This window comes from Delphinus delphis, chromosome 8 (assembly GCF_949987515.2).
Source record: "Delphinus delphis chromosome 8, mDelDel1.2, whole genome shotgun sequence".
NCBI lineage: Eukaryota > Metazoa > Chordata > Mammalia > Artiodactyla > Delphinidae > Delphinus > Delphinus delphis.
The window spans coordinates 59,571,842-59,599,628 of record NC_082690.1 but is presented as its reverse complement, the minus strand read 5'-3'; the positions used below and the strand labels follow the sequence as shown (position 1 = coordinate 59,599,628).

Here is a 27,787-nt window from a genome sequence, read left to right as displayed (position 1 = left end):
TGCCAACCCTTGCTCTAGATGGCTGAACATAATTTTGAGAAGGCCTCTCTATTTTTCTGCCCCAATCATTCAATAAGCAAAGACATTACTGGAGCTCAGGACCATTAAGATGATTAAACATTCCTACCTGCAGACACAGGGCCAGAAGAATTAAGTTTAGATACTACTTAGGCATCACCTCTGACAGAGAATGAAGGGCATGTAAAACCCCTCTGCATGGTGTCTGTCTCTGGGTATCCTAAAACTCTAATTTGCATGTCTGATTTTGATTTATCTGATCCAGATAGAAGAATAAGCACTAAATCTGGAAGATCCAAAAGAATCTTCAAGCCAGACAAACGAGAGTTCCAACTACAGGAGTGCATCTGTGTGTGGATCAGAGGGAAAAATGACTTTCTTCTGTTATAATTTTTATCTAATTGCACTTTGAACACTTTCAAAAAATGGTATCCTATATAGATTTCAAGAAGCAACAACGAAAACAGTAGAAAAGATCATTTTAGTTTGATGTGCTTTGGATTTTGTTACTTGGAATCCAATTCTAAAATAACAAGTTAATCTATAATAGTTATCCAATTCAATGTCCAAGGTTCAATTATTTTAAAATAATAAAATTATTTTTGTAAAAAGTTATGCCCAGAGTAGGTCATTATATTCTTCTATAGGCTGGAAATGCAAAGTCTCTAAAATAGAAGGATATCCTGTTATTCTGAGAACAATGCCTCACTATTACCTACCTCTTGAATAATTTCCTATTATGATTTTTTGAATTCCATTATAATATACACCACATATATAATGAATATAATTCTTGAAAGTTGCTGAAAAATGTTAGGATTTGTTTTTAAACTTTCATCTTTAGAACAACAGTGCCCAGAATATCTTGAGCATTGATATCATAGAGTCAATATATCAATGAATATTTGAGTTCTTCCTTTCAAGAAGTTACAAGCCATAAGGAAAGATGATATACAATTCTTGGCTAAAAACAGTTCATAAGCTAGTTGAGATCTTCTACATAGTTTAAAAACAAGAAATACTTTTAATGTCTAATGGTATGGAGAACTTATCTTCAAAACTTGTATCAGCAATCATATCCTAAAGTATTGGAAACTATAGGGTAAAAATGCTATAATTAATGTAAGCCAAAAATATTTAAGAAAATTGAATAACATGACTACAAAAAATCCAAACCCAAAAAAAAGCAAATCTAATTTTGAGCATTAATAATGAGAAGTCTTAGTAACAGAATTAACTGCAGTGAGTTCAGTCCAAAATTAAAATAAAGCATATAAATAGAAAATAAAAAGTATTAAAACATCAACTCTGAACAAAACAAAAAAGGGGTAAAAATAGATCTTTCAAAAACAAAGCACACTTGAGGTATTTAGGGGGAAGTGTCCTGATGTCTGCAATTTACTTTGAAACACACCAAAAATAAAATGGAATACTGAATGATACAATGATCAAAATATGGATGGATATGTGATAAAGCAAGTATACTAAATGTTAATGGTAGAATGTAGGTGGTGGGTATATGGGTATTAACTGTTATACTCTTTCAACTTTGCTGTATATTTAGATGTATTAATAATAAAAGGGAACAATATAAAGCATATTAACATTTTAACATCCTTTCAGTATATTAGATGAAAAATTTAGTGACTACAATATACTTGGCTACAAAGAAAGATTTGGAATGAGCCCAATTTTATTCACAAGTACAGATTAAATGATTTGAATTGGGCTTCCCTGGTGGCGCAGTGGTTGCGAGTCCGCCTGCCGATGCAGGGGACACGGGTTCGTGCCCCGGTCCGGGAAGATCCCACATGCTGTGGAGCGGCTGGGCCCGTGAGCCATGGCCGCTGAGCCTGCGCGTCCGGAGCCTGTGCTCCGCAACGGGAGAGGCCACAACAGTGAGAGGCCCGCATACCACACACACAAAAAATAAAAATAAATGATTTGAATTGAAAACACAGAAATAGAGAATTAGTTAACAGCACACAGAGAATAATGGAGAATTAAATAGAAGAAAGGGGGGGTCTCATTAATTTTGCACTGATCATTTTTAAGGAGTCAGAGAAAATATTTTAAAAATCAGAGAAGGTACTTAGGTAACTAACATCCAGGCTTTTAGAATCCTCAGAATTCCAGAACTGTTGCAAACGTAAAAGTCAATGTTGTCTAAAAAAAAAAAAAAGGAAAGAAATGGTTGCTCTCTCCCTGAATGAAACCCGCAGTAGATTAAAAATTCCAGATTAAAAAAACCTACTCTAAAACGCTCAGTTTCCCTGCTCTTATTTTCAGTATAGTTCTAATCTCACTGCACTACAACTGGAGTCTTAGTCTATGCGTGAGCACGCACGCACATGGACAGTGTCTTGTTTATCTCAGACTCTCCAGCCATTTATTCTGCTATGAAGTGTCTATCCCTGAGAAAGCATACTCTAATAAGAAATAAAGACAAATGACCACCCTACATGGTATTATTATTATTATCATCATCATACTATTTTATAGATCAGTAAACTGAAGCACTGAGGGTTAAGTAAACTGCCCAAGGTTATACAGCTAACAAGTGACAGAGGTGGAATTCAAACCATACTCTTAACCATCAGGCTATACTCTTCATTTAGAAAATTCTTATCCTCCAGAGACCCATCTTTAGCAAATAGTCAAGATTTCTAATTCACAAAATCTAAAAACACTGAAAATAGGCCCTAGTTCTTAAGAACTGAGCCAAACAGGACAAAGGGAACCTCACTTTAAGAACTGGAGTATCTTATTCCAACAGTAATTGACAGTGAATGCTTTATCCACAGTCTTCTCTCATCTTTCACTACTAGTATGTATTGTTTCTGCTTATAATCTTGCTGAATACAACTGTGATTTGGAAACCACCTGATTTTGCCTTATACTATACTCATTTACATATCTGTTTTATCCTACATGATTATAAATCCTTTGAGGATACGAATCAAGTTTTACTTATCTTTGCAGCTACCCTGAAAAACTGATTTAAGAAACCACTTGCTCATATGCAAAAATTCACCAAGTTCTAATGTTTAAGTCACTAAAAAAATTATTTGAATAACTGTTCATTAAAATAACAGTTAATAACATTAACAGCAGTTCAATAAAAATGAATACTCCTTGAATCAATGTTTAGTTTACACTTATTAGTACATGAAGACTAAGAGTATAATTCTGCTAAATTATACACATATAATACTGCTAAATTATATATATATATATAACTCTGCTAAATTACGTACATATAATACTCTAAAAGTCAAAGGCAAGTGTCATTAAATGGATGTAAAAGTTTAGTCCTACTATGAGAAATAAAGTTTTTGCAAACTATTTAAATGTAAACTTCATTAAATGATTAATTTCTGAGAAGATAAAGCAGTAATTTATACCACACGAGCCACTTGTAGCTCTCAATTATTAGTCAAAAGACATGCTTCTATTTCCCTCTACTAATACCACTTTCTCAGCTTAAGAATAACATTTTATTGATTCTCACTCTGAACTGTAATTTCTAACACAGCACACATGAAAAAAGCATTCTTCATGCATCAGATGTTATTTAAGCACATATAATGTGCCAGATATTGTACTAAGTGCTAGAAATAAATCACAAGGGAAATATAATCCTGTATTTAAGGACTCTATAGGTGGGGAAGTGAGGTATGAGTGCTATCATGGAATGTTTCCTAGACAGTGTTACGGTTCCCTCTTTTAAAGCAAAAGCATTAGATTACCTCCTGCTTTCTCAGAAAATCCATAAAGCAAACCAACTTAGAGAATCAGAAAGAGCAACTATTTATGCTAGAGTAATGTCAGTTTATAAAATTAAATTTCTGTTCGTATTTTCTCCCATACATCACATTAAAAGCTTGGATGGCGTTTCACCCAATTTGTAAATTCTTTGGGACCAGATGATTTAAAACATAGGCTATACTGCTTATTCAAAAGTCACTCTGCAGGTTGTATAGAGTGCATCAAAGAGACAGGCAGTCCTACTACAGAACAACTGATGCTCAGATACAACAAACAACAGACCTATGTAATTGTTGATTGTAAATAACATAACATGCACATTGAAATGAAAGATAAAAAGTGATTTCAGATATGAATCCCAAATTCGAACTCACCTGATGATTTAAAGTGCTGAAGCTTCTCTCATGTGGGCAATACTATGAAGCAGTGCTCTACTGAGGAGCATTAGATATGCATTTATTTGACGATGAAGAATGATTCTCCTTCGCAAAACGAGGTGAGTTAGTTTCATTTGTTTATGGGTCTATTTCTCCATTAGACTAAGACTTACTCAAAGACAGCAACCATGTCCTTTTTACTTTTAAGAGGAATGTAACAACAAAGCAATTAAGTAAGTATTACCATCACAAAGTAACCAGTGCTCTGAAGAACATAGGGGCAGGTCAGGAATAAAGATGCAGATGTAGAGAATGGACTGGAGGACACAGGGAGGGGGAAGGGTAAGCTGGGACGAAGCGACAGAGTGGCAGAGACATATATACACTACCAAATGTAAAATAGATAGCTAGTGGGAAGTAGCCGCGTAGCACAGGGAGATAAGCTTGATGATTTGTGACCACCTAGAGGGGTGGGATAGGGAAGGTGGGAGGGAGATGCCAGAGGGAGGGAATATGAGGATAGATGTATACGTATAGCTGATTCACTTTGTTATACAGCAGAAACTAACACACCATTGTAAAGCAATTATACTCCAATAAAGATGTTAAGAAAAAAGTAACCAGTGCTATATTATTCCTATTAATAACTACAAATGAATAAAAATATTTCATTTTGCAGAGACTGCTTCTTTTTTCAGGTTTTATAATATCCTAGAAGGCATGCCCCCTCCATTTTAGTTCTAAAGCTTAAACTATGTATAATATCAAGTAAATTATCTACCTATATATACCATTTTTTAAAATTCCACTTTTATAACATATTTGCAAATAGTTTTTTTTTTTAATTTATTTATTATTTTTGGCTGCGTTGGATCTTCATTGCTGTGCGCAGTCTTTCTCTAGTTGCGGCGAGTCGGGGCTACTCTTTGTTGCACTGCACGGGCTTCTCATTGCAGTGGCTTCTCTTGTTGTGGAGCACAGGCTCTAAGCACGCCAGCTTCAGTAGTTGTGGCTCATGGGCTCTAGAGCGCAGGCCCAGTAGTTGTGGTGCAGGGGTTTAGGTGCTCCGCGGCATGTGGGATCTTCCCGGACCAGGGCCTGAACCCCTGTCCCCTGCACTGGCAGGTGGATTCTTAACCACTGCACCACCAGAGAAGCCCGCAAATAGTTTTTATTTTATCTTCCCCCAGCCCAATTAAAATGTTACTTTCCATTACCAATATAAAAAACTTGTATCTGAAAAGGAAATATTCTAATTTTATTAATGATATCCTCACCACCTAACAGCACCTGCCACATGGTAGGTCCTCAGTGTTAGTCGAACTACACTATTAATAAATACTGTTTAGAAAAGGGATTGAATGGAGAAGCTGCACAAGTATGCATCTGATCCCTGCACTGTCAAGTATGCATTTGATCCCTGCAGTGTTTCAATATTTGCTCGGCAATGTCACAACCTCTCCCCCAAAATTATCTGTAATCAAACATGAGCACAAAACCATCATGTTCAGGAAGATGTCATCTCCTTCCACTAAAGATAGATAATAGGTTTGATTTTCTCTATGACCAGTCATCATAAATGGGATAGATGATACCCTTTCAATTATGTTAGTCTTTACTGGCAGTCCCTACATTTGGAGGGTTCTCTTAAATAAAAATCGACTACTAACTATTTGTTCTGAATGATCTATTTAAAGCTATTAATAAACAAGAATGGATATCTAATCATTCTGATTCTCTAGACATAACTCTAAGTCTCCTGAACCTCCCATGATAAATTTTTGGTACCTACTGGTTTTAGCTATTCAATGATCCCAAAGGAACAGAATGATATAATAGAAAGAAATAAATTGGTTCTATACTCTGGCCCCTGGCTGAAAATAAGAAATTCAAACAAATACTAAATTATACAGAACTCAGAACTTTTGGAAAAGGTTGGTACATTTAAGAGACCATCATTTTTTATTTGTCTAGATTATAAAAAAGTTAATTGTGAGTTACACAAGAAAATCTATAAACACCAACGGAAACTGACCTCTGTAAGTACCTACAGAAACAGTGAGAGAGGAAAGAAAACACAGGCTTTTGGTCAGACACCAACATTCAGACTGCGTGAGGGGTGCCCTTTCTGAGCCTCAGTGTCTTTATTTTAAAAGTAGGTTTAATAGCCAGTATCTTACAGTGTTTATTATAAGAATTTAAATAAAATAATTATGTCTAACATATACTTAGTGCTCCAAAAACTATGGTTATCATAACTTAGGAGGGAGAAGATCCTCTTTTCAATCATATTTATACACGTAGCTACATGAAGAAGCTCAAATTAATATTTGAATAGGAAAATTATAGTTGGTTACTGTATCCTTTTCCCAGGGCTGCTGTACCAAAGTACCACAAACTAGGTGGTTTAAAACAAGAGAAACGTATTCTTCCACAGTTCTGGTGACTAGAAGTCTGAAATAAAAGTGTCAGCAGGCTTGGTTCCTTTTTGGAGGCTCTGAAGGAGGATCCATTCCATGTCTCTCTACTAGCTTTAAATCAGAGCTTCCCAAATAATGTACTGCACCCCCACAGCTATACCAGGAATGAGAATCCCTCAGCCTTTCAATGAGCTAAGAGGGGCATGAGGCACTGAGCCACCAGGACTGCCAATTCTGCATTCTTTAAAAGTTTTGCAACATTTTTTTCTAATGTCATAAAACCAGTCAGGCTTATGCCATAGCAACTTGGCATTAAGACCTGAGGTTATTACTGCATAAAGGGCTCTAAAAATCAGGCATTACGTAGTATACTACAAATACCAATATTCAGTTTAAAATGGACAATCTCAGATGTAACATCTCAATGTAACACTGGTATAACTGGATGTCATCACAATCTGCCCATCAATCACCTAAAAATCAAACTGACTAGATTCTTGACTTTAAGACTACTAGTACAAAACATGATAAAAGGTTATATACACAACTTACAATACATGAGGTGCCCACTCTTGCCATTTCTATTCAACATAGTGCTGAAAGTACTAGCAAGAGCAATCAGACAAGAATAAATAAAAGGCATCCTAATCAGAAAGGAAAAAGTAAAATTATCTCTGTTTACAAACACATAATTTCAAATGCAGAAAACCCTAAAGACTCTATTTAAAAAAAAACATCAGAATAAATGAATTTAGTAAAGTCGCAGAATATAAAAATCAACATAAAAAAACTGTTGTGCTTCTTTATAACAACACTCTATACAAAGAGGAAATCAAGAAAACAGTCTCATTTATGATAGCATCAAAAAATATTCCTGGGACTTCCCTGGTGGCACAGTGGTTGGGAATCTGCCTGCCAATGCAGGGGGCACGGGTTCAAGCCCTGGTCCGGGAAGATCCCATATGCCACGGAGCAACTAAGCCCGTGCGCCACAACTACTGAGCCTGCGATCTAGAGCCCATGAGCCACAACTACTGAGCCCAGGTGCCTAGAGCCCTGCTCCACAACAAGAGAAGCCACTGAAATGAGAAGCCCGCACACCACAACGAAGAGCAGCCCCCACTGGCCACAACTAGAGAAAGCCCACATGCAGCAACGAAGACCCAATGAAGCCGAAAATAAATAAATAAAACGCAGCAACAAAGACCCAACACAGCCAAAAAGAAAGAAAGAAAAAAAGCTTAAAAAGTACTCCTATTTTAACAAGCAAAGCAAATTGTATATTGTCCTGGTATACCCACTATCCTTATTAAAAGTTTTTTTAAAAAACTAGGTGGAATACACCCTGATCAAATATGATATAACACCACTCAAAGCCTAGCTCTAACCTCTGTGTCTGTATTACTGAAAAAGGAGTTAATAATTTTTTGATAAATTCATTAAATGAATGCAAATGTAATCACTAGTTAAAGTTAAACTTCAAGGAAAATAACATATGTACAAGGGAGACTTTTAACCAAAAATCTAATTATACCAAATCTAGCGGTTCAGGAAGTTGAGGCACTATTCATGTCTTAATTTGTGCACATTTCTTACTATTCTCTGTCACTAGTAAATTCAAACATAAAATCCCAAGAACTCATGATTTATTCTGAGACATCCTGATCTTTCTAATACCAAGGGTGTGAAAAAATACCCAGGACAGCACTGTTTTGTTTTTCCTGTGCTCCTACTCAAAGGCAATGAGGGAATACATTCCAGTCATAAAGTTTTCCAGGAGAAATGGGCAACAATATACCATACAATGCCAGAGCCAAAGGGAGCCATAAATACTATCTAAGAAAGACTTTAGGGCTTCCCTGGTGTCGCAGTGGTTAAGAATCCGCCTGCCAATGCAAGGGACACAAGTTCAAGCCCTGGTCAGGGAAGATTCCACATGCCACGGAGCAACTAAGTTTGTGCGCCACGACTACTGAGCCTGTGCTCTAGAGCCCACGAGCCACAACTACTGAGCCCATGTGCCACAACTACTGAAGCCCACGTGCCTAGAGCCCATGCTAGCACCACAGCAAGAGAAGTAACCGCAATGAGAAGCCCACACACTGCAATGAAGAGTAGCCCCCGCTCTCCGCAACTAGGAAAGCCCACGCCCAGCAACGAAGACCCAATGCAGCCAAAAGTAAATAAATAAAATAAATTTATTTTTTAAAAAAGAAAGACTTTAAGTGAAGATCATACAATAAATTCATGCTCTGATGCAATGTTTGCCCACCCCACTCAAAATATACATAAATGAGAAATTAAAAAATTAAAGGAGAAAACCAATAAGACAAAGATGGGCATCAAAATGAGGTAATCATCTCCCTGGACCAGAAAGCGAAGCAAAACTTGTGGTTACCAAAGGGAAGAGGAAAGGAAGGAGGAACAAATTAGGGGTATGAAATTAACAGATACAAACTACATAAAACAGAGGAGCAACAATGATTTACTGTACAGCACAGGGAATTATACCTAATATCTTGTAATAACCTATAATGGAATATAATGTGTAAAACACTGAATCACTATGTTGTATGTATACCTGAAATTAATACAATATTGTAAATCAACTGTACTTCAACAACAACAACAAAAATTTTTAAAAAGTATATTTTGCATATTAATTCCTCAATTATATATGGGAGCAGAGCCAAATAACAAGCAAGATAATAAAACTAAATATAACAAAGTTTCAAAAAAGAAGACATAACTAGCAAATCTACATGCCCAAGAATACTAACATTTACTCAAATCCACCAGTGCTTCTTTCAACAGTTTTTAAAACTTTAAAAATCAAACTATGTATATCAAGTATTTTGAGGAAAAAAATCAGACTGCTTTTCTCCCAAAATTTATTTCTAACCATTGTTGCAAGCTAAAGAGCTCAAAAATAAAATAATTTAAAAACGTAAGTATCAACATGAACACAGAAAACAACCCTCAACTTTCTCTCAAGATAGTTATCCTTACAGTTTTACAGGGCAAGACTGGCAAAATAGAAAACTCCAAGTATACAGTCCACCATTTCAAATAATTTTACCAATGCTTCTTTAATAGCAATGTCCAGAAAGCTAGGTGTACACAGCTAAAATAAGTTACATTTTAAACTTTTATGCTGATGAAATTTACCAAAAAAGAACCCTGCCACATATACACAACACTAACTTCTTGGGTAGTACTCCCAACTCTTCATAAATTTATTTCTTAAAGAATAAAAATAGCAAAAAGTTGCACTTGAGGTGGGACTGTGGTGATAACCACAGGCTTTTTGACAGGGTGCCTGTGTTTGCTCTGTGTTTGTCCTCAGACAAGGAGCCACCCTTAAAGTCCACAATCTTTTCCTGCTCTTTCTCTCCAGCCACAGTAACCTTTTGTATCCTTCCTTCACTAGCAGCATTCTGCCAAACACTACAGTAAGTATATTAATACACAGAACTTGCCTTTAGCAATTTCAGTTTGAGTACTGCAAATGATTTTACCAATACCTCAGTGGTTAGCTAACTACAGTCAAAAGCCAGACTAAATTTTACACCAATACTTAATGTTGTTTAGTGACTCATATGGCTTCTGTGTTTTCAGAGATTCATTTGCTCTGTTTGTATAAATAGATATGCAATACATCTATTATTTTTGAATAATACATCTATTATCTATTATTTTTGGAATTTCATAAACCATTAATAAACATTAATACATAAAACATTAATACTCTTGTAGGAAACTGAAAGTACCAAGAAACTTGAAAAAGTTCAGGGCTCAAATCCCTTCAAGTGTAAATAGGTATACATAGTATTATTTTCTTTCTTTCTTCTAACATCTCCCTAAAAATGTATTACAAGTTTAGTGTGCATGTACTTGAGGTACTATTTTTCAAGTTGCTGTCATCTGACCAATCCCACTTAAATTCTTTTCCTTTATGATATTTTTTTATTGGGATAGCTCATCTGTATGATCTCTAAATCTCACAAATAATACTCAACCTTTTTGGCCCATCAATTCTTTGTGTAGAGGATGACAACATATACCACAAGTAATAATCCTATAAAGGTCATTCTTTTCAGTTGACTATAATGCCACATCAGTGGCTTTGAAGAGAAAGAATTTTTAACTTCTTTCTAAATTCTTTTTATTCTTTTATTTTATTATTATGTTTTTGGCTGTGCTGTGCGTCTTATGGGATTTTAGTTCCCCAACCAGCAATCAAACCCAGGCACTCGGCAGTGAAAGTGCAGAGTCCTAACCACTGAACCACCAGGGAATTCCCTGACAAGAAAGAATTTAATATATTTAATTGGAAGACAATATACAACCACAGAATACAAGTCCTGTAAGTGCTAGAACTTTTTTTTCTTCTTTTTTGGACAGTGCTATATCCACAGTACCTAGAAGAGTGCTCAAAATATTTTCTCAACACATGAAATGTGGTATATCTTAAAATAAACTAATTTTAAAATAATACTTTTATAAAAAAATTAAGTGGAGTAAGTCCTGCTAGAGTATAGATTCCATTCATCTTATGGTCTAACTAAGGAAACATCAATATTCACACGATTAAGCTCCTGACAGAGACGAACCAAAATACTAAAATACTTAAAAGAATATTAAATATTAATATTAGATACCAAAAAGAAACCAAAACACAACTACTATATTTTTAAAGACTTTTAAAATTGGTAAAATTGATAGAGGAAATTAAAAATTCAAAGCAGCTGTTCACATAAATTGTGATTCCATTTCTTTTAAAGCTATTTAAATAGTTTTGACTATTTAGATGATGTACCAACAACAAATAATAGCCAAAACTATGGAATGTCCCAAAAAGGAAGCTTATACTAGTGTCATTATCAAACATTACCTATTAGACAGTTGGTAACATAAATGTTTCACATACTTTCAATTTAACAACTAGCAGACTCTCTGAAGGAAATTCCCACAATAATGACAAATGTTCTGATTTTCAGTTGATTTTTAAATGTGTATAAATGTAAGTTAAGAATATACAGGCTTTGACATTTTAAAAACTTTAATAACTTAAACTAAAACGTATAAGTTAAAATTAAACCAAAAAAAAAATTAAACCAAATTCTCAAATGTTTAATTTTTCTTTAATTATGCCTCGCCAAATACTTTTAATGTAACAAATCTTCATTTTTTTTAGAGCACCAGCAAAATGTGATATAGCAAAAAACCAATAAAACAGAAATGGCTCGAGATAATTTTGAAAACTGATAAATGATAAAAATCTACTATCACTGTTAAAGATTCAATCAGGCTTGAAAACGGCAATATCGGTGATATGTCCTAATCTATCAGACTCGCCAAAACAAACCATAAAATCTTATTAGGTCCAACATCACCTATGTAGTATTTTTGCTAAAAATTTAACCTAGCTCTAATCATGAAGAAAAAACCTAGACAATTCGAAAAAACTTCCTACAAGACAAATGACCAGATGAGTAAAATAGGTGAGAGAAATTAAATGGTACAAACGTCCAGTTACAAAATAAATGAGTCATGGGCATGAAATGTACAGTTGGGGAATACAGTCAATAATAATGTAATTTTTTTAAAAAAGAAAAATGACCAGATTTTTCAAAAAGTCAATGTCATGAAAAACAAAAAAGGTGAAAGAAATATTCTAAATAAAATCAAGAGACACCAAATGCAATGTGTAAACCTTAACTGGATCTTGGAAAAACAGCTATAAAAGACATTTTGGGAATAAATGAGGAAATGTGAATACAAACTACATATTAAATGACATTATAGAATTATTATTCATTATCTTGGATATGATAATGACATTATTTTGGAAAATGATCTTGTTCTCAGAAGATGCAAAGTAAAGTAAGTGGATGAAAAGTCTCATGATAGCTGTAACTTACTTTCAAACTGTCCAGCTTAGAAAAAAAGTGTAGCTACATAATGTAAATGGGGCAAAATGTTAATAATTGGTTAATATAGAGGAAATTGACTATTCTTCAGTATATTATTCTGTCAACTTTTCCACAGATTTGAAGTTTTTTTCAAATAAAAAGTTAGAGGAAATGTCATTAGGTCAAAATTTCTCTTCATATTTCAATTCAATTCAGTAAAAATTACAAAATCTAAAGCTGGCTAACATATGGAAATTTCACTTTGTAAACCTCTATGGCTTAAGATAATAACTGTTATTGATTCTTATTATAGATACATTCTAGATAACTTGGGTTATAAAGAAAATTTCCATGAAATTGATCCTATTGCATGAATTTCTAGTACAAAATCTGAGCTGTGGTTGTAAGCTTTTACAAAGACTTTTAAAGACAGCTTGGGCTTCCCTGGTGGCGCAGTGGTTAAAAATCTGCCTGCCAATGCAGGGGACATGGGTTCGAGCCCTGATGTGGGAAGATCCCACATGTCACAGAGCAACTAAGCCCATGCGCCACAACTACTAAGCCTGAACTCTAGAGCTCGCAAGCCACAACTACTGAGCCCGTGTGCCGCAGCTACTGAAGCCCACTCGTCTAGAGCCTGTGCTCCGCAACAAGAGAAGCCACCGCAGTGAGAAGACCGTGCACCACAATGAAGAGTATCCCCCGCTCACCACAACTAGAGAAAGCCTGCGCACAGCAGTGAAGACCCAACGCAGCCAAAAACAAAAAAACAAAGACAGCTAAAAAAAAAACCTGGCATAATAAAAAGGTTAAGTAGTTACCCTAATGAAACAGTAAACGTTCTCGTATTGGCAGAGTTTTTACAGTGCTTTTCCAAAGGGAAGAAGATCCTCCAACTACCTTACCTTATACCCTTTCCCAGAAAAATGGGACTTGGATTATCTAATATTATATGCAAAGGTCCCCATAATTAATTCATCATTCCCTTTCTAATATGGAAATCTATTATCTAGCAAAGCTAGGTTACAACAATTTGCAAAAAAAAAAGGAAAACTATCACAATAAGAACACAAAGGACCATCTTATATGTGTAAACATAGATTGGGAACTATTTTCATATTTCTTATACGTGTAAACATAGACTGCGAAGTCTTCATTTCTGGAGACCAGTGCATCTGGTCTCCAGAACTAGCTGAGAAGAAGGGAAGAAAGAATGGTTATCATTCTCTGTTCAAAAATGAAGGGAAAAAAAGGTCAGAGAAGTCAAGTAATCTTCCCATCATCATTAATTTGTTGTATTTCAGACTGAAAACGCCTTTCCTTGAATTAGTATCCCACTTCTTGTCCATAAATTGAAAAATATGTAGTTAGTGGCTACGGCAATAAATAAAAAAACGGCAATTAGATATCTTTTCCCATACCAAAAAAAAAGCTCAATATGGATATATTACATTATATTTATATCTATATCTATATATAATATTATGAATATTTTACTTTGCAACACATTCCTCAGTCTACGAAAGAAAGAGGCCATTAGGAGTATCCTTTCTTTAATGCCCCCCTGCAAGTTTCAACTTTTTTTCAAACAATGAAATCTCTACACAGCCTGGGGGGAAAAAAGAACATATCTCATCAATTCTATTAACAAAATACATTTTTTTAAACATTTTAAGATCTCTGAAATCAGGATGCATCTAACCATTGAGAACATCCCTTAACTGCTGTCAGGATACAACAGAATTTGGTGGCTTGAGGAAACAATGAACTCTTCCACATTTCCAACAACAAACATTTAAGTACTATCTTATCATTGTCAGAAAACCTTCCACTGACACCATCTAAGATCAAGAAACTTTTCTGCATGAAAACTTAGAGAGTGGTATCAGCAAAGAGGAAAAATTCCTGGAGGAAATACTGGGAGACTCTGTCAAGAAATGCTGTTTTCTAATGCATTAAGTGGTAGAGAGGTAATACAGTGTGGAAAAACAAGGAAATTAATGGCTCTGAATCTAAAAGTTATTCAGGGGCTTCCCTGGTGGCGCAGTGGTTAAGAATCCGCCTGCCAATGCAGGGAACACGGGTTTGATCCCTGGTCCGGGAAGATCCCACATGCCACAGAGCAACTAAGCCCATGCACCACAACTAAGCCCATGTGCCACAACTACGAAGCTTGCGCTCTAGAGTCCATGAGCCACAACTACTGAAGCCCACAAGCCACAACTACTGAAGCCCGCGTGCCTAGAGCTCATGCTCTGCAACGAGAAGCCACCGCAATGAGAAGCCCACGTACTGCAACGAAGAGCAGCTCCCGCTCGCCGCAACTAGAGAAAGCCCGCGCGCAGCAACAAAGACCCAACGCAGCCAAAAATAATAAATAAATAAAATAAATTAATTAAAAAGAAAAGAAATAAATTGAAAAATTAACTGGGAAAACACTGAAAAATATCATCTAAAAGGCAAATATGACAAATAACAAGAAGAGTCAGCAAACTGGCTCTCCATAAATGTACTCAACTGTCCAAAGCAGAGAGACAAAGAAATATTCTACTTTATGAATATGAAATTTTGAAATATCTAATTAGCTACCTTATACAGTTTGCATACATTATTATATAGAATTATATAAACACAACCAGATATAATTTACCTGACAGACATTTAAAGAAATTTTTCAAGAGTAAATCTGACTGCTTTGTAAAATATAATTCAACTGCATCATGTGTATATGTATATACACATAAATACATATATCTATACATGTAACATATGTGTGTGTGTGTTTAACAGAAGAGATAGAAGGCTAAGTAGATCATTTAGAATTAGAAAAGTAGCTGGGCTTCCCTGGTAGCACAGTGGTTAAGAATCCGTCTGCCAATGCAGCGGACACGGGTTCAAGCCCTGATCCGGGAAGATTCCACCTGCCACGGAGCAACTAAGCCTCTGTGCCACAACTACTGAACCTGCGCTCTACAGCCCACAAGCCACAACTACCGAAGCCCTCGTGCCACAACTACTGAAGCCCGTGCGCCTAGAGCCCATGCTCTGCAACAAGAGAAGCCACCACAATGAGAAGCCCGCACACTGCAAGGAAGAGTAGCCCCCACTCACCGCAACTAATGAAGGCCCACGCAGCAAGGAAGACCCCACGCAGCCAAGGAAGGAAGGAAGGAAGGAAGAAATAAAGAAGAAAAATAAAGTTCCCTTTAAAAAAAAAAAGAAAAGTAGCAAAGGCACTAAAATAGTGACAAATTATATTGGAAAGAGTAGGCTGGAAAGGAATGGCTAAAGAAGCTAATTTCTCATTTAATTAAGTAGTAATCAAGCAATAATGTCTAGAGTTGATAAATCAAGAATCAATTATGCATATTATTTAAAGATATGGAAAAGATCACCAAAAGAACCAAAACAGGATCCATTTTTAATCTTTTCTCTGAGGAAAAAGACTGGCATTACATCAGAGGACTGCTACTTTTCATACAATTTAATGTACTATTTTATATTTTTAATTATGAACCAGTCCTATTTATTTGATTATTAAAACTTTACAATATGTTACAGAAGAATATATCATGAAAAAATTTTCACTTTGTATTAAAAAAAAATTTTTTTTTTTTTTTTTGGCCATGCAGCTTTTGGGATCTTAGCTCCCTGACCAGGGATCGAACCCGGGCCCTCGGCAGCGAAAGCACAGAGTCCTAACCACTGGACCACCAGGGAATTCCCTGTATTAAATTTTTTTTTTTTTTTTCCGGTACGCGGGCCTCTTACTTTTGTGGCCTCTCCCATTGCGGAGCACAGGCTCTGGACGCGCAGGCTCAGCGGCCATGGCTCACGGGTCCAGCCGCTCCACGGCACGTGGGATCTTCCTGGACTGGGGCACGAACCCGTGTCCCCTGCATCAGCAGGCGGACTCTCAACCACTGTGCCACCAGGGAAGCCCCCCTGTATTAAATTTTTTTTTTTTTTTTTCCCTGTATTAAATTTTAAAAGCAGATCATATACTCTGATCCCAATGGAAGCATATCTATAAAGGGACTATATGAAAACATACCTGTGAAGAGCATAGTAACTCCCTATTTTAAAGGTTTATTGAGAGAATTAAACCAGATAATATATGTAGAATTATCAGCAAAGTGTCTAGTACAATGTAGGGATTACATCAATATTAGCTATCAATACTAGTATCTATTATATATGCAAAGAATAAAGGTCCAGCACTAAAGTTAGAACTAATGGTATTCATTATGTAAAGCACCTGATATATAATAAGTACTCAATAACTAACAGCTGAATTAATGAATTACTGAGTCTATCTAAGTTTTCAAAAATAGATAATTCCTTTTCTAAGACTATAAAATAAAATAAAGGCAGACAGCTACCTGGTAAACTACAAAGAAACCAGAATAAAACTAAAATCAAAACCTAACAAAGTACAAATAAAATCATTCCCCAATTTTATTATTTATATTGATAATAACAATAGCAGCAGCAACAACACAAATTACGCTGATAACGGGTTATCATGTACAGCATTTCCTGAGTGTTAATTTTTCCTTCTAGTGCTCTCCTGTATTTTTAAATTTTGTAACAAATACTACTTTTATGATTTTTTTTGGGGGGGGGGATCAATTTTATAATTCTACTCCACATGGAAAGTAATTGCTTACAAGGGCCAAAATTTCCAAATTATGTTGAACTGTTTTTGTATAAGGATGGGTAGTTATTAATTCTTACATACTCACAAAATGATATATCAACATAATTTTTCCTTGGCACATTTAGCTATCTGAGAGCAAATAAGATTCTAATTAAAATAAGTGCTTATGGGACTTCCCCGGTGGTCCAGTGGATAAGACTCCACGGTCCCAATGCAGGAGGCCCAGGTTCGATCCCTGGTCGGAGAACTAGATCCCTCATGCCTGCCACAACAGAGAGGTCACATGCCATAACTAAGAAGTCTGCATGCTGCAACCAAGAAGTCCGCATGCCACAACCAAGAAGCCTGCATGCCACAACTAAGAGTCCACATGCTGCAACTAAGAAGTCCGCATGCTGCAACTAAGAGCCCACATGCCGCAACAAAGATCCCACATGCCGTAACTAAGACCCGGTGCAGAATGAATGAATGAATGAATAAATAAATAAATAAATATTTTTAAAAAATAAAATAAATGCTTAAATTTCCCTATAAATAGCACCGTATCATCCACTGAAAGCACGCCATTCTCTATCAACAGGGACCTAATGAGAAATAAATACCTGATTGAACAAAAATAATTAACCTTTCATAAAACTGCAGAGTATGGGATATATAAGGGAGAATGAATATATATACTTGTAAAATGTATTCACTATTAGTTATACTTGTAAATACTTTACAAATATTGTGACTATTATCTTCTCCCAGAATGTTCACAACATTCTTTGTAGTAAGAAGCAAATTAGCTCTTCATTTGAGGATTCAAATGGAGTAAAAGGAGGATCAAAGTGAGAGAACCAAAAATAAGAAAAGGAGGATACTGGGATGCCAACACTTCTCTCCAACAACCATATCTGCCCTTAAGCCAAAGAAGAGGTATTCTAGGATGGGGACCTCCACTTCCAAGCTTACCTGTGCATACTCTCTTTCAATAGCAGCCTTCTTCTGACTGAATGTCCTAAAAACACAAATAAAAATTTGTTACCAAACATATAACAATAATTTTATGCAAAGTTATCAATACACCCTCACATACTGCTTGGTAAGCTGTGTTGAGGGAAGGCACAATATGTCATTCACCTTATGTACCTAAGAATACTGCTGACACCACAGACCCTGGAGTTAAGACAATCCACATTCAAATCCTAGCTCCACCACTTACTAGCTGTATGACCTTGGTCAAGTCACTTGACTTCTCTGTGCCTCAGTTTCCTTCTTGGTAAAATGGATATAGAAATAGAATCTACCTCATAGGGATAGTGTAAAATTTAGTTAATGACAATATATAAAGTGCTCAAAATAGTGACCAGCACAGAGTAAAAGACAGATGTGTGTGTGTGTGTGTGTGTGTGTGTGTGCGTGCATGTGTGTGTTAGCTACTGTTATCACAATGGCTAGTGCATAGTAGGTAGTAAAAATGTTTCCTGAATATAAATAATAAACATAGAGGGACTATAGAAAACAAGATGAAAATCAAAATTTGATCAGCTTCTCAACATGAAATAGTCAAATCATTTCCTTCATTCCATTCTTTTACAGGAGTCACAGAACAAAGTACAAGGCCACCACATGTTATGGCATAATAAGAGCACCCTTTCCACACATGTTATTATATTTCACAGATTCTACAGTAAATACTTTTCACATTTTAACATTTATGATATTGGTATTCATCTTTTAAATGACTGGCAGACAACTACTGAGCACACGTGCCACAACTACTGAAGCCCACGCACTCAGAGCCCGTGCTCCGCCACAAGAGAAGCCACCGCAATGAGAAGCCCACGCACCGCAACGAAGAGTAGCCCCCAATCGCCACAACTAGGGAAAGCCCACACACAGCAACAGAGACCCAATGCAGCCAAAAAATAAATAAATAAATGTTCCTTTAAAAATAAATAAATAAATAAATAAATAAATAATGATTGGCAGTATTTTCTTCTATCTTAACAGTACATGAAATAACAGTGTACCTTACAAACCACAGACAAGGTAGAGTCAATGAAATATGATAACATTAACAATTTACTTTGAGTAGTCTGAGTTTAAAGACTTTTCTGTGAGGTGTCAGGTATCTGTGCTCTTAAAAGCACTTCATTAAGGCAGAGATATCACAGTAAAAAGTGAAAAATATAAAGAAAGAGCTGGAATAGAAAAAAAGGCAATAAACCAAAACTCCCCATTTTAATAATTATTTAAATTTACCAACATGACTATTCACTTCTTCTGTAAGAAATTAAAGTATTTAAAATTTCACTACATTTGTTTGGGATGGATAACTATTATTTAGCTTTAAAAAGGAAGGAATTTCTGACATATGCTACAACATGAATAAACTTTGAGGACATTACGCTGAGTGAAGTAAGTCGGCCACAAGAGGACAAATACTGTATGATTCCATTTATATAAGGTACTTGGAGCAGTCAAAATCATATAGACACAAAGGAGTATGGTGATTGCCAGGGAGTGGGAGGAGGGGATCAGAAGAGTTATTATTTAATAGGTAGAGAGTTTCAGTTTTGCAAGATGCAAAGAGTTCTGAAGATGGATGGTGGTGGCAGCAAAACAAAATGAATGTACTTAATAGCACTAAATTGTACACTTAAAAATGATTAAGATAGTAAATCTTGTATGTATTTTACCACAGTTTAAAAAACAAACAAAAAAAGAGTTGAGCAAGACCCTTTTCCTTATGGGGTTTGGTGCATTATAAAGTGTTTAACACAGTCCTTTAAAATACAATTCGTCTACTCTCCTTAAGAGAAAACATATAAACTATATATTATATATGCATATATGTAAAGCACACTGTATACATGCATTTGTATACTGTATTATATATATATTTGGTGTATGTGTATATATATGTAAATTATGTGTGTCTGCATATACATATATATAATAGTAATGTAAGTTTTCTCTGGACAGTGGGATTACTGGCTTTCACTTTCTTCTTTTGATTTTGCTTTCTATATTTTCTGATGTTTTAGTAAGAATATACATTATGTTTGAAAAAATAAAGTCCTTATTTTAAGTAAATAAATGCACTTATAAACATATGCACAAACCTTTTTTACACCCATGTTGTTTTACTAAAATTGGACTGAGAAATTATTATGACTTGTGTTACTAAATATATCTCCCCAGGCAAACAAGACTAATTAAAATGAACTCGCTTAAACTTTAATCATTAAAAATTTAATCATTAAAAAAAAGGTATTTAAAAAAAAATACCTGTATTTTGAAGGAGGTGATATTTTTAATATTTTACAAAAGATGAAAGGAAATATTTCAGCTATTTAGAACCCTTTTAACCTTAGATGTATCTCATCTTGAAATAAGAATGTTCAAGTGAAGTCTGCAAGAAAAGGGGAACTAAACTCTTTTACTCTGAACATGCACATCAACTAATTTTAAAATTGTCAGTGCAATTTTTAGTTGTTGTTAAACAATTACATGTCTACTAAGTAATTTCTTCTTCTAAATAAAACAAATACAAGATCACAACTGCTCAAAATTTACATCATCAATATTAGGAAATCTATTTATTATAAACCACAGCAAGAGAACAGAGCAAAAAAATAACCTTCATATAAGATATAAAGGCATTTGTTAAAATTCAACGTCAGTTTCTCTTTTAAAATATTAATGGGTGCTATAATTAAACAGATGGACAAAAACAAGTGCTGGCAAGGATGTAGAGAAATGAGAACTCTCGTAGAGTGCTTTTGGGAATGTAACACAGTACAGCTGCTTCAGAAAATAGTCTGAGAGTTCCTCAAAAGGTTTAACATAGAGTTACCATAACACCCAGCAATTATATTCCTGGGTATATACCCATGAAAACTTAAAACATATGTCTACACAAAAACCTATAAATGAATATTCATAGCAGCATTATTCATCATAGCCAAAAAGTGACAACAACCCAAATGTCCATCAACTGATGAAAGGATAAGCAAGATATTGCGACATTCATATGATGGTATATCACTCAGCCATAAAAAGGAACAAAGTACTGATATATGCTACAATATGGATGAAACTTGAAAACATCAGGCTAAGTGAAAGAAGCCAGACATAAAATCCCACATATTATGATTCCATTTATACAAGATGTTCAGAATAGGGAAGTCCATAAAGACAGAAAGTAGATTATCAGTTGCCAAGGTTTGAGGAGCTGAGAGATAAGTTTGCCATTATTCCAGGAGAATTTTTCTTTTATGTAGGTAAGTTGATTATAAAGTTCAAATGGAAAAATGAACACTTAAGAATTGTTATAGGGGCTTCTCTGGTGGCACAGTCATTAAGGATCTGCCTGCCAATGCAGGGAACACAGGTTCGAGCCTGGTCCGGGAAGATCCCACATGCCACGGAGCAACTGAGCCCGTGCGCCACAACTGCTGAGCCTGCACTCTAGAGCCCGCGAGCCACAACTACTGTGCTCGTGTGCCACAACTACTGAAGCCCGCACGCCTAGAGCCCATGCTCTGCAACAAGAGAGGCCACCAAAATGAAAGGCCCGTGCACCGCAGTGAGGAGTGGCCCCCACTCGCCGCAACCAGGGAAAGCCTGTGCACAGCAACAAAGACCCAACGCAGCCAAAGATAAATAAAAATATTTTAAAAAAAGAATTGTTATAAACATTCTAAGAAAGAATAATGTTAAAAATTATCACCTACTCTCACCAGATAGTAAAAATTAAGTTTAAAAGCAACAGTAATTAGGGCTCCCCTGGTGGCGCAGTGGTTGAGAGTCCACCTGCCAATGCAGGGAACATGGGTTCGTGCCCCGGTCCGGGAAGATCCCACATGCCGCGGAGCAGCTGGGCCCGTGAGCCATGGCCGCTGAGCCTGTGCGTCCGGAGACTGTGCTCCGCAACGGGAGAGGCCACAACAGTGAGAGGCCCGCATACCGCAAAAAAAAAAAAAAAAAAAAGCAACAGTAATTAAAACAGCTTGGTAATGAAATGAGCAAACAGAGATAATGAAACAAAGTCAGAAATACACCCAAATATACCCAAATACCAAATATCAATAAATAAAAATTTAGTAACTAAAATAGATGGCATTTTGATTCAAAGGGGAAAAAATGGATTATTTAGTAAATTGCAACTTTATAGGAAGATGCAATGGTTAGTAAACAAAAAAGTTACAGAATAATATATATAGTATATTATCATATTTTCATATAAAAATGTTTACATGTATATGCTGGATTATGATCATTACGATACTTCTCAGTTACCACAGTCCATCAGATATAAAACTGTACCATTCAAAAATGCTACTGTGGTCCCCTTAGGAATCACTGTGATAGAATTCCCTGAAATATTTAACATGAAACTGGTCTAACAATGGTTCCTTATGAAGAAAGGAATTGGTCATAGTGGTAAAAGAAAGATCTTTTACTGATTTCTTGTTTGTATTGTTTGAATCTATACCATGTGTACATGTATATATTTTTCACTGAGGTAAAATTTATATGACATAAAATTAAGCATTTTAAAGTATACAATTCAACAGCATTTAGTGCATTTACAGTGTGTACAATCACCACTTCTCCCTACTTTCAAAACTTTTTAATCACTCCAGAAGAATACTTCATACCCATTAAGTAAGTAATCATTCTCCATTCCCACTCCCCTTACCCTTGGCAACAACTAAGCCAATTTTCTCTCTCCATAGACTTGTCTATTCTGGATATTTCATATAAAAGGAATCATGTAATATGTAATCTTTTGTGTCTGCCTTCTTTCGCTTAGCATGTTTTCAAGATCCATCCAAGTTGTAGAATGTATCAGTACTTTGCTCCTTTTTATGGCTGAATAATACTTCATTGCGTGGATATACTACAATTCATCCATTCATCCACCAATGGACATTTGAGTTGTTTCTACATCTTCAATAGTATGAATAATGCTGCTGTGAACATTCGTTTATGAATTTCTATGTAGAACTAAGTTTTAAGTTCTTTTGAATATATACTTAAGAGTAGAAATGCTGGGTCATATGATAATTCTATGCTTAACTTTTTGAAGAACCATCAAACTATTTTTTATAACAGCTGTGCCATTTTACATTCCCACTGCATATTTTTAAAAATTTAATAGTTAAATGGAACAAACTAACCTTTCAAAATATATTCTATTACATTCAGAAGAATCCTATATGGCCACTAAAAAGAATGTGGTAATTCTGTACGTGCTGGTATAGAAAGATAGCCTCAATTAACTCATGCAATAAACATTAACTGACTGGCTATCGTGGAAAAGACCATAAAAAGGAACAAAGTACCTGTATAGGTACTGATGATATAGCACTGAATAAGACAGACATCAAATAGGACTAACAGATAGTAAATAAATCATTATACAAAGAAATATTTAATAATAAATGGGATAATTATAAGTACTATGAAGAAAGCTATAATATATTACCCAATATTTTTTAAAAGCTTCAGAAGAATATGTAAAGCAAGATCTCATTTTATCTTAAAAATATTAATATATACCACTATGTAATACAGGTATCTGTATAAATTCTGTATACCTGGAAAATACGTATCGGGGGGGCCACTCAAAGAATATATCCAAATTTTTATTGTTAAAATAAGGGGACATGAGATTCTTTATTTTCTATTCTATGTTTTTCTTCTAATAATTATTTAATATTTCTATAATTAGAAAAAAAATTAAAGATAAAAAGCACTAAATTTCAATCAACTCATATAAATTCCATATGATATAGAAAGAAATAAGAATAAATCCATGCAACAATTCTTTAATAAAAATCTAATGCTCTAAATAATTTTCGTAAAATAAATCTGATCAAGCCACTTTCCTGCTAACATTTCTGAAATGGCTCTTCATCACTCCTAGAAAAAAATCTAAATTCCTTTAACATGACAGATGAGGTTACTTACTATCCAGACTTGACTGCTAGTGTGGCTTCATGTCTATAAACTCCTCCATTCACATCCTAGGCTACAGATAAGTATAGTAAAAGGACCTAGGCTCCTGCTTTCACACTCTAGCAAACATGGTCCTTTCTGCTTGGAATTCCTTTTCCCTATTACTTGACCTAAATCTCATATCCTTCAAAACTTAGCTTAAACATGACCTCTCCTGAGAAATCTTCCTGAATTCCACTTGTGATTTAGACACCCTCTCTGTGATCCTCCAGCATCTTATAACATAGCACGTGCTTCAAGTACTGTAACTGTCTCGTGAATTGACTATGGAGTTCCCTGGGAGCAATGAGTGTGCTTTGTATTTACTTGTGTAGCACAGTGCCTGAAAACGGTAGTAGTTCAATAAACGTTTGCTTAATGAATGAAAGAACAGACAGAAACTCTATAATCAGGTTTTAGACTTCATAAGTTTCAGTTAAACAGCTCAGTTAGGTTAGCTCCTGGGATAGGCGGAAACAAGATCACAGTCTATATCCCATATGAACCAATTAAGTTTCTTGACCTTGGTCACAGATTGTATCAGTTAACACAAACATTTTGTGAGCTTTAAAAACCAAGGAAGGGGACTTCCCTGATGATCCGGTGGGTAAGGCTCCACGCTCCCAGTGCATGGGGCCCGGGTTCGATCCCTGGTCAGGAACTAGATCCCGCATGGCTCGACTAAGAGCCCACTTGCCACAACTAAAAGAGCCCGCATGCTGCAACTAAGACCCGGTGCAGCCAAATAAATATATAAATATTAAAAAAAAGGGGGGGGGGGCTTCCTTGGTGGCGCAGTAGTTACGAATCTGCCTGCCAATGAAGGGGACATGGGTTCAAGCCCTGGCCCGGGAAGATCCCACGTGCCGCGGAGCAACTAAAACCGCACGCCACAACTACTGAAGCCTGAGCGCCTAGAGCCTGTGCTCTGCAACAACAGAAGCCACCGCAGTGAGAAGCCCGTGCACCGAAACAAAGAGTAGCCCCCGCTCACTGCAACCAGAGAAAGCCCACATACAGCAAAAAAGACCCAACGCAGCCAAAAATAAAAATAAAAAATAAATAAATAAAGAAAAAAGAAAAGAAAAATACAAAATTAAATTTTGATAGAGGCTGGGTTACTTGAGTGTATGTATTTGTCAAAACTTAGCAATTGTATGCCTAAGATTTATATTTCATTGTATATAAATTTTACCTCAAAATAAGAAACTATAAGAAATACTGAACTCTAATGATCTGCATGCTGAATTATTTACGGAAAAGCCTGGTAATGTGTACAATTACTTTGAAATAAATTTTAAAAATAAGGTGGATTGCTGGTGGATAGAGGATGGGTAAATGCATAGATAAGTGACAAAGCGAGTATACTGCACAGTACAATATTAACAGTAGAATTTAGGTTTGGATGATGGGTGTTTACTGTAAAATTCTTTCAACCCTGTTGTATGTTTGAAATTTTCAATAAAAGTCACAAAAATATTTAGAAAATTAATGAAAGAAAAATAAAAAACAACCAAGGAAGGTATAAAGGTGTGTAATAAAGGTTTAGCCTTGCCCAAAGACAGGTCTGGCCTTTGCCCTTGGCTTTGGGAGGTAATCTCTAAACCTTTGGAATGTCATGCCTGATAAGAGTGTTTTTGTTTACCTGGGACCCTTAGGCCATGCCAGATAGAAAATGCTAACAACGTGATTTATTGGGGGGGGGTGGGGGGCCGGGGCGCATGTGGTATCAGCTGAACTTCTGAAGGAGCTGGAGACCAAGGTCAGCCACATGGGCAGTCAATCTATCTAACTGACCAAATACACCTCTTCCCTTGGCTAATTTTAAAATATATCCTTTCACTATAATAAACCATAATTTTAAGTAAATTTTCAGTGAGTTCTTCTAGCAAATTATCAAATCCAAGGTTAGTCTTGGGGACCATGATCTTGCAAGTCATGACAGAAGTGAGAGTGGTCTTGGAGGCCTCCAAACTTGCAGTTGGTATCTGGAGTGAGAGTTGTCTTGGGAACTCCCTAACTCTGTAATTCATCACCAGGATAAGCAGAACACCAAAGAACATTCAAATTATTAATGCTGGTAGTGGAGATGGGATATCAAACCCATAATGATGAATATTAAAAATAAACACACCCACCAGAATGGCTAAAATTAAAAATACTGATAATTATAAATATCAGTGAGGATACAGAGCAATGAAACTCTAACATGTAGTCCATGGGAATGTAAAATGGTACAACCACTTGGGGAAAAAAATCTGGTATTTCTTATGTAACTAAACATACATCTATCTTGACATAAATTCTAATACTAGGCATTTACCAAGAGAAATGATAACAAATCTCCACAAAAACACTTGACGAGAATATTCATAGCACTTTTATTCATAAATAGCCCAAAACAGGAAACAGTCCCAGTGCCCGCCAGTGGGATAATAGATCAACAAACAGTGACATATTCTTACAGTGGAATAAAACTCAGCAATAAAAACAAATGAACTACAAGATGACCACCACATTTTTACTACTCTGAGTTCGCTGACCTCTTATTTTACAAATGACACTGTTTAAAAATAACTAATATCGGGCTTCCCCGGTGGTGCAGTGGTTAGGAATCCGCCTGCCAATGCAAGGGACACGGGTTCGGGCCCTGGTCCGGGAAGATCCCATGTGCCACGGAGCAGCTGAGCCCGTGCGCCACAGCTACTGAGCCCGCGTGCTGCAGCTACCCAGGCCCGTGCGCCTAGAGCCCGTGCTCCGCAACAGGAGAAGCCACCGCAATGAGAGGCCCATGCGCCGCAACGAAGAGTAGCCCCCGCTCACCGCAACTAGAGAGAGCCCACGCACAGCAACGCAGACAAAAATAAATAAATAAAATAAATAAATTTATTAAAAAAAAAAAAACTAATATCAGAATATAAAAAATAATCTGTTAGCACGGATAGCAAACTGGGGTAAGGGTACTAGTACTTATATTATCAGGACACTGACAACTCTTTCATAAGGAAACCTTTATAATTTTGCCCTGGAATACAACAGCTGTTTTTAGAGGTGTTATTAACACAAATATGGCAATAGCATTAAAATGATGACATGAGAATAACAAAAAATAAAAATTTTTAAACAAGGCAAGTAGAACAAACAACTGAAGCTATATAAGTCTGACAGAGAGAAGATTACTTGGCTCCTAATAAAAAATATTAATTCACCAACAACATTCATTGAGTATCTTCTGAATTTCAGGTATTCTACTAAATATGCACTGGGAATATAAAAATGAATGCGGCATGGACTCTGCTCTCAAGGGATTCACTAGCATAAGGTATAATCAAATGATGCCAAGACCCACAAATGCTACAGGCATAGAATGAAAGGTAGAAAGTGTTCATTCTTATTTCTTATTCATTAGGTAACCTTGGGCAAGTTAATTTTCCTTACCATGCTTCAGTTTCCGATCAATTAAATAAGAATAAAAAAAACATCTACCTCATAGAATTATGAGTACATATTGATCAAGCACTTAGAACAGCCTTGGCACATAGTAAATACTAGAAAAGTATTTGTTAGCTAAGTGAAAATATCACATCTACAGTTTATAATTATGAAATTTAATCCAGTTAAAATATTTTGACTAGC

At 35.7% G+C, this 27,787-nt stretch overlaps 1 protein-coding gene across 3 annotated transcripts in view; it reads right to left on the bottom strand.

The window, feature by feature from the left end:
• FCHSD2 (FCH and double SH3 domains 2) overlaps nucleotides 1–27,787 on the bottom strand; it is a 303,585-nt gene that overhangs the window by 224,731 nt on the left and 51,067 nt on the right. For all 3 annotated transcript variants that reach the window (XM_060018316.1, XM_060018315.2, XM_060018314.2), the window contains exon 3: nucleotides 18,113–18,158. In XM_060018316.1, coding sequence (XP_059874299.1) covers nucleotides 18,113–18,158 — 46 coding nt within the window. The remainder of the gene's footprint in view (nucleotides 1–18,112; nucleotides 18,159–27,787) is intronic.